This window comes from Pseudoliparis swirei, chromosome 20 (genome assembly GCF_029220125.1).
Source record: "Pseudoliparis swirei isolate HS2019 ecotype Mariana Trench chromosome 20, NWPU_hadal_v1, whole genome shotgun sequence".
NCBI classification, from domain to species: Eukaryota; Metazoa; Chordata; class Actinopteri; order Perciformes; family Liparidae; genus Pseudoliparis; species Pseudoliparis swirei.
Genome location: NC_079407.1, coordinates 19669780 through 19678301, shown reverse-complemented (window position 1 = coordinate 19678301; position 8522 = coordinate 19669780). Strand labels below are relative to the sequence as shown.

The 8522-nt window shown below is 40.7% G+C and overlaps 1 protein-coding gene across 1 annotated transcript; it reads right to left on the bottom strand.

The window, feature by feature from the left end:
- Positions 1-374: 374 nt before the first annotated feature.
- Positions 375-6063, bottom strand: LOC130210827 (extracellular calcium-sensing receptor-like). The gene is made up of 11 exons (XM_056441315.1): positions 6042-6063; positions 3883-4042; positions 3426-3729; positions 3185-3271; positions 2966-3073; positions 2668-2834; positions 2055-2532; positions 1721-1951; positions 1477-1600; positions 898-1370; positions 375-815 (listed from the first exon to the last, which is right to left on the bottom strand). Exons 1-11 carry the CDS (start codon positions 6061-6063, stop codon positions 375-377), a joined length of 2595 nt encoding a protein of 864 aa, XP_056297290.1.
- Between the last annotated feature and the right edge of the window lie 2459 nt (positions 6064-8522).

Below are 8522 nucleotides of genomic sequence, written 5' to 3'. Positions count from 1 at the left end.
GTTTTTATTGATTATATCATTTGTTTTTACTTCAACACCACTGACAAAATGGATTCATAAAGTTAAGGAATATATTTAACCATGGGTAATACTTTATATAATAGGAGCAATAATGATACACAGTCAAATTTACAAAGACATTGGGGAAAGTTATGGGTAAGGGGGCCACGAAGCATAACAGATGGCAGCAACACAATACCGCCATCAACAGACTACCGCTATCAATACACTACCGCCATCTAGTGGTAAAATGGAACTATTTATATTTGAGGACAGGACGCTAATACACGTTGTCTCTTTCTATTATTTATATTCGTCAGGGAAAACGCAAGTACAATAAATACATGAAAGGAGCATGAAATAAAGATGATCTCCTAACATTTTTCAGGGGCAGATTTCGACATCAGGTGTTTCCATGTGTTATTTTCTGGCCTTAGAAGGATTATGTAGCACTTTGGTGCAAAGATGCAACCCAACAGTCCATAACTGGAGGCCAATATAGCAAACACCTCCGTGGCTGTAGAGTACTTCCCGGGGGAGCTGATGTAGGCAGGAACAAAGGCTATCCACACTGCACAAAAAATGAGCATGCTGAAGGCGATGAGTCTGGCCTCATTGAAGTTGTCTGGTAGTTTCCTTGCCAGGAAAGCCAACACAAGGCAGAGGCAGGCCAGCAGGCCAATGTAGCCCAGGACGAGAGAAAATGCTACAGGTGAACCTTCGTCACATAAGAGAATGACAATAATGCTCTTTCGTGTTATCAGTTGGTGTGGAGTGGGGGGAGCAACAACCAGCCACACTGTGCAGATTATTACCTGCAATAAAAGAAATGTGTCTTATTTACATATTTGAGAAAATGCCCAAATTCAAGTTGCATAATGATTCAGAAATCCTTACCTGGACCAGTGTACAAAAGGCAATGATTGCCTTTTGCTGTGCAGGCCCAAACCATTTCATCACATTACTTCCTGGAATTGTGGCCCTGAAGGCCATTAACACCACTAAAGTTTTCCCCAGAACACAAGAGATACAGAGGACAAAGGTGATGCCGAATGATGTGTGTCGCAGCATGCAGGACCACTCAGTGGGCCGGCCTATGAAGGTCAGAGAACACAGGAAACACAGAGTCAAGGAGAAGAGCAGCAGGAAGCTCAGCTCAGAGTTGTTGGCCCTGACAATAGGGGTGGCTCTGTGGCAAGAGAATATGAAGGTCACAACACAAGTGCAGAAGGATCCAATGAGGGAAATAGCCAACAGGGTGATGCCCATAGTGCTGCTATAGGAGAGGAACTCCACCGGTTTGGGGATACAGGCCGTCCTCTCAACATTGGACCAGAACTCTGGCAGGCAGCGCACACACTCTATGGCATCTAACGGAAAGACAAGAAGACTTTAGCTGTTATATTGTGACTTTTTCACCACTGCAACTGTAGGTTAGATTCTACGACACACTGTGGGCAAGTAGCCTTTCCTCACCAGTGTGATTGCTAATCTCGCCAGCATTGCAAACCACACAATCATAGCAGCAGATAGGGAAGTTTGGTCTGATTGCCTTCCGGGTACTTGGGGGACAAATGCTGCTGCATACTGACAAGGGAATCTAGGCAAACGAGGGAGCATCCACAACACTGATCACAACACACAATTACAAAATAATAAACAATATGATTAGTCAAAATGAAATTCAAAATACATAATTTTAATATATTGAGGTCCCTACTTCGGTTTGGTTGCCATTCCATTCAATTATATGCTCCTGGATCTGGAGATTTGTCTTTCCACCTGTGGTCGTCTCATCAAATTTGCCAATAGTAACGAACTCCATTTCACCATCTGGTCTCAGCTGCCAGTTCACCAGGTCATACATGGCTGCAGGGTCACCGTTCTCATCAAACTTAGTTTCATCGCCAAAGGAGTTCACGTATTCCACACCTTGTATGTAATGAAGTAACTAAGGGAATACAGTGCATACCAGTTAGTTTAACAATATATATTTTAGCACCACTGTAACTTTTGTTTATCTTGAGTAAATGAGTGAACATGTGGGATGGTACCTGCCATGGCTGTATATTGTCTTCATCTGGACAGGCCTGCTGAGGAAATGGCCCGTTTCCTTTCACACAACTTCTCATTGCCTGAAGTGCATGGACAATGGCATACACAGCCTTATAGACATTGTAGGAAATCCTTAGTTGTGACACATCTGAATAGATATTTGTCACACTTCCCAGGTCTTCTGTCCCGGAGCATGGAGGTTTACTGTCAATATTCTGTTCCTGACCTTCAGCCTGCACACCCAGCCTGCATTGAAATACTTCTTCCCAGAAGGGTATCAGGAAGGGATGTGAAAGGGGTTCAGGGCTTGAGGGATGCAGGTGAAGCAGAAACTCTTGCAATCCAGGGATGTGTGCTCGCCGAATGGCAAATCCCATAGAGCCCTGGAGAATGTGGTGATGCTTTTTGGGGGTAGAGAGGACAGAAGCTGTGCTCCAAGCCTCACTAGCCAGCCACTGAATCCCAGTGAGCCCCTCTCTAAATGAAAGGGGTATGGAGATGTCATTTCTTGCAATCATAAACATATCAGAAATTTAAACTCAGTAAACCTGTATTTGTAAGAAAACAAAAGATGATAGCGAATTTGTATCAAAGATTATAAACAAATCCTGCCTGAGAACCTCGTCAAACAATGCAGCTGCATCTTGTTCCACAGCAAACACTAGAATAACTCGAGCCCCAGAGGAGCGGATCTTGGAAACAATTGATGGAATTGTTGTCTGTGCTCGATTCTTCGGGATGACCTCATGAAGGGCAACACAAGCACCCAATTTTCTAACCTGTGAGCAACAGGAGGGATGCATGATAACTTCATTTTAAGTTCACAATATGTTCAATATTAATGAACAATTAAAATAGCTTAATAGCTATTTATTTGTTAAATTCTGTATTTATAGGGTGTGTGACTCACCTCATCTGCAAATATGTTTGCCCCACCAAGGCCATACGCATCATCCCCTGCTATCACACCCACCCAAGTCCAGCCAAAATGCATGACAAGTTGTACTAATGCGTCTACCTAGTGATAGAGAGAGAGAGAGAGAGAAATATTGTAATTATTCCAGATGAAAATGTGGACACATTTTGTTCGTGTATATATGTGATATTGTGAGTGGCTGCTGCCTCTAACCTGAAAGAAGTCACTGGGCATAGTCCTTAAAAAAGCAGGAAACTCTTTTTTGTCACTGAGACAGGCACAGCTAGAGAAATAACTAACCTAAATGGAAGAAAACATTTGACATTTTCCAACATTAAAACATTATTCAAATGTTAAAGCCACTATGAATGTGAGACTGTTGACCCCTCCCAGTAGTGGTAACAGCTAAAACAATCTGGCAAACACAGTTGTTGAGTAGCTATGACTCTCTTACCTGTGGCACATGGAAGACTCCAAGGAAACGGGCCACGACCAGAGACTGAGTAGAGCCTCCGTCTCCTATCAATGCTGGTATTGTCCCACGACAGGTGCCTTTACTCTGTGTCTCTCCTTCAACCTCTGAACTCTTCTCACTTCCCATTAATTCCATGGCAGCCTTAAGTGCCTGATGGGGTGTACTGCATGAATCAAAGATCCTATAGCCCAATGTGATGTTGGGAAGGAGTTTGCCATCTCTGTTGATCTCCTTTATGGCAAAGATCATAGTTTGCATCCAACGAAAAGTCCGTAAGTTAAATCTGGAAGAACATAGATGACGCAATCATATTTTTCAACACAATTATGAGGGTGAAAATGACTTATTTTTACTCAACATAAAAACCTGTGAATATGAAAGCAATAGAATGAAGAGAACATGTGCAGCTACCAAGACTAGCTACAGAACAGCTCACCTGGTGCACTGTGTAGGAGGAGGCAAAGAGGTGAAGGACAGACTGGGCTCCACCACCATGTCATGAAGGGAGAAGAGTCCCCCCAAGATGATGTCCCCCTTTTTCTCCAACACAGGCAGGGTCATAGACTCCGGGATTAGTTTGCATTGCTGACTCTGGTCTTGGTTGGAGTTGTAAGGAAAAATCAAACACCATAGGAGCCCCAAAAGCACAAGTTCTGTCCTTCTCCTGGAAAGATTGAACTCTACTGATCTCACCCAAAAAAAGGTCATCATTTCTTTAAGCTATCACCATATACCATAGATAGCCAATATCCATATGAGTTCAACTCATAAATTTGAGATAAAACATACAAACTGTGAATACTGAACTAAACAAGCACTTGGTAAATGTCAAATGAACAAGGTATCTACAGAAATTTGGAAGTTTGAAATGTCTGGTTAAGTCTTTTTTTAAACTCAATGAATTTAGTAGAAAAGAAAAAAACGTATTGTCAACCTAATCCTATATATTCTAGTTTATGTTCATCAAACACCTCCAGTGCAACATCTTCACATCATAGACAAGCAATCCAGTTGGGTTCTAAGTGGGAGATGCTGCCCTGTAGCCTATATAGGCTACGTGCTTCATATCACAACTGTCAAATTGACCTAATTTCCCTTGGGCCTCTGGTCAGTGGAAAAAAGCCCCCAGTTTCCCAGTAAGTAACATCAACAACAACAACAAGGAACTGGAATCAGCACTTGACCAAAATGGAGAAAGACATGAGCTCATGTCACAGTGGCATGCCTGACTAGGCCTTACTCATCCTTCAATGATGTGAAATGGCAGGCCCACGCCACAAGGGGATTCGGACGTGAGATGCACGCCTTTCAAACACATAGACACAGAAACACAATAATAATTCTTCATTGTGAGAGAAAGAACGAGGTACATGAAATTGATTATTGTATAGTTTTTTGATTATACATTTAACACAAGCATAATAGTATTACCTGACACACATACAGTACATATGTACTGTATTTTTTACAGATATTCTGTTTTTTTATTCTTGCGTCATGAATATGTTTCAGTAGTGTTAAACAGGTGTGGTGAAATCAACCTTATGATGTTGTGCATATGATTAAGAGGAAAAACCCTGCAGGCTACAAAACAGAGCACCACTGACTGTGTAGCAAAGACACTTTAACATGCTGTATGTTGTGCTGCCTCAGGTCATATAGGTTCCATTATTAATGTAATATGTCCCTGTGTGATGCTCAGAGGAAGGACAGAACTGCCCTAAGACAGAACGCTCGGTATTATGACACATTTGTTTCCTTTTCTTGTGAGTAAGATTTTAGAGTCGGGGTATATGCTCTCAAGGGAAAGGGATCCCCCTTATTGTTTCTGAAAACAAGCTGGTTAGAAGTGAACAATAGAGGCATTGCAATTGTATCAGGTGTCCTGACATGGGAGATTTAAAACCCCTGAGATGTTTCACTGTATTATTATTAATCAGCCTTACAAAAAAAAGGAATAAAGATGAAAAAAAGAAGAGAAAAAAGAGGCAGAAACACAATCATATAGATAGAGTGTTAAAAACAACAGAAAGATACAAGCAGTTGGCAGCAAGTAGAGAAATATGACAAATATGTTGAGTTAAAGAACAAGTTAATTAGCTATAAACTAGGAGGGCTGTGGCTTAGAGTTAGAGTGGGTCATCTTCTAATCAACCTCAGTTTGACTGTGCGTGAATCTACATTACTTTAGATATTGGTGGACAGGAGGCATTCAGTGTATGAATGTGTGTGAATGCTTGAATGCTGGCTGGTTGGGGTGTTTGTAGGACTCAAAGAAAACGGGGGCTAAACCCCAAGGGGAGTTGCACCCCTGGGTATGTTTGCTCTGTAGTTTTGCTTGCATTCAGTATTTGATAACACAAGAGACAGAATGTCAGGGTCACAGTGATTTTTTATGCTAATTTGGACACTATCACTGAGACAAAGATGAACTAGTTCAGTGACAAATATACCATTCAATGGAAACAAATATTATAATAATATATATTAATGCAACGAATAGAGAGATGTCAGTCGTTATTTCTTGTATTTCAAATTCGCTCATTCACACTCTCGCTCACTGGAGACAGTTTCTAAGTTTTAAAATAAGCCTACTGACGCCCCTGCTGGCTGGCATGTTGACACGTATGGAGATCAGAAAATTACTTAACACTCCTGTTATGTTTGTTTCTTAAATGTAGCCGTGATGTTCCCGGGTCAATTTGACCCGGTTAATGTTGAATCACCCAAAAGTGGTCAGAAACCAAAAAATCCTAAAAACTATAGTTTTTACCTCATCACCAACACCATTACTAACAATTAAATCAGTTTTTAATGGAATTGAGTTATTCACCCCTCCATAGATCAGAGTTCAATCAGGAAAACTCACCCGTTTTAATGAAAAATACATGTTCAAATAATTTTTTAGGTACATTGAAAAAATCTAAATCTAAATTGCATTAATCTACCATAACATGTAATTTCTCTAAAATTTGATTTGCATTTTGTAAACAAATTTTTTTCATGAGGTGATGTAGATAAATAGAGATGAGACACCTGTGCTGTTCAGGGTCATAATGACCCGCCCACTCAAAATCAAGCCAAATGAGTCATAAAGAATTTGTATTTAAAGTAAACTTTAGTTATGTTCATTTTTATTGTTAAGATGCATACATTATTTTATAAAAGATGACCAAAGGCCAGCACACAGTCATCCTAGTGGTGCAGTCGTATGTATCTGCAGAGTGTAATATTGGTAAGACTTCTAACCGACCATTTTGTATGTTTGGCCCTCCCCTGATAAGTGTGGGTGGAGTTTTCCCGCGGGGAAAAATAAAGATTTCCGTCAGAATAGTATCTGTATTTCTCGCACAGGTGGGGTCGTTAGAAAGAGAGTGTGTGTGCGTCTGAGATTGAGATGAAACAGGGTGTGTCTCTCCCAGTCAGACAGACAGAGAGTCTATTAGAAGTACTATAGTACCATCTTCATTAGGAGAGACTTGAGAGAAACCCTCACATTAGTGTCCCATGTCCAATAAAGGTGTATTTAGGTGAAAAGTTAGAAGATGAAAAACATTGTTGAGTCTGTAAAGTGTGCTTCTCATGTAGGGTGATGGGCACACATCAGGATAGAGATGGTTCCCATAACAAACACCTGGTTCTTTTGTTTGAAGTTTGAAATGTGTACAACTTTATATATGGGGCTTTGAACAGGGGTGTGTGTGCTAGTGTGTGTTGTGGTGTGTGTGTTGGTGTATGTGCGTGTGTGTGTGTGTTGGTTTGTGTGTGTGTGTGTTGGGGTCAGTGTGTGTGTTGAAACTTGGAGTGAGGGAGTAAGAAAGACTGTCCCACATTTACAAAGAAATAAATAGTTTAAATGTGACACTTCTGATGACTTTTAGCCTTCACTTTCACAGCCGGGTCAAATTGACCCGAACATCATCTCTGTTATATAAACCTGCAGGGGGGGGGGGGGTTGCAAATACATGATAATTCTTTTGTATTTTTTATACATTGATTACACTCAATAAGGTAAGCAGAATAAGTTTTAGACAGAAAAAGTACTTACAAATATTTTTCCTAGATTTTCAAACTTTGAAACGGGTAAATTTGACCCGCAACATAACAGGAGTGTTAAGTATAAGTCAATAAATGCATCCTTAAATAAATGTATAAACAACGACTTCAGCCGTTTATCAATTCCAAGTACACTGAGTACAGACTTGTGTTCTTTTTAAGTTTGGATTTGGGAGTTTGGTCTTGGGAGTCAAGACTCCAGAGTACGAGAGGACGGAGGACGATCTTTCTGCAATTGGAACAGCAGCTGGCTTGATGAGGTCCCCATCAGCTGTTCTTGCTCATGAGTTTAATTATTCACTTTAAAGTATTTTTACAGTAAAAAAAAGACAATCCCACTTTTTTCATTATCCTTTAAATAAAATTATATATATATATATATATATATAGTTAAATTACACATGTAATTTCAAACAATTCTGTCAAAAGAAAAAAGACACTGCTATAGTTCAACGTTAAAGTTTAATTTAAATATTGTAACTCACTGAGGGACATCTAATCTAAACCTGTTGTAAGTGGTGTTATTGTGGTTATAGGAAGAAGTGTTCTTGATAAGAGTAGTTATGGTAATTACTGAGTTCAGGAGGTCAGTGAACGTCTCATGAGTCATGACCTCTGTGTAGCTGTCGAAGCTGTCACTCATCCGAGCGACCTATGGGAGTGAAGTGGGATGTTGTTGTTGCGTCTTACTTGTGTGTGAAGCGAGTCTGTGAATGGGAGCTTACAGAGTAGAATATGTTACGTTGTTCACTGTTGTTTTGGCGGAGGTTACGGCCCACATGCGAATAGAACCACACATTTCAGTTTAACAATGAGGTTTGGACCGCCCGTGGCCCAAGACTAAAAAAGAGGTACGGCAGTTTTTGGGGCTGGCGGGTTATTACAGGCGGTTCATCCCAAACTTTGCAGAGCTGACCAGCCCCTTGACTGACCTGACCCGTAAAGGTGCTTCAGATCCGGTCCAGTGGACGGAGCAGTGCCAGTTGGTGTTTCAGGAGGTAAAGCAAGCTCTCTGTGGAG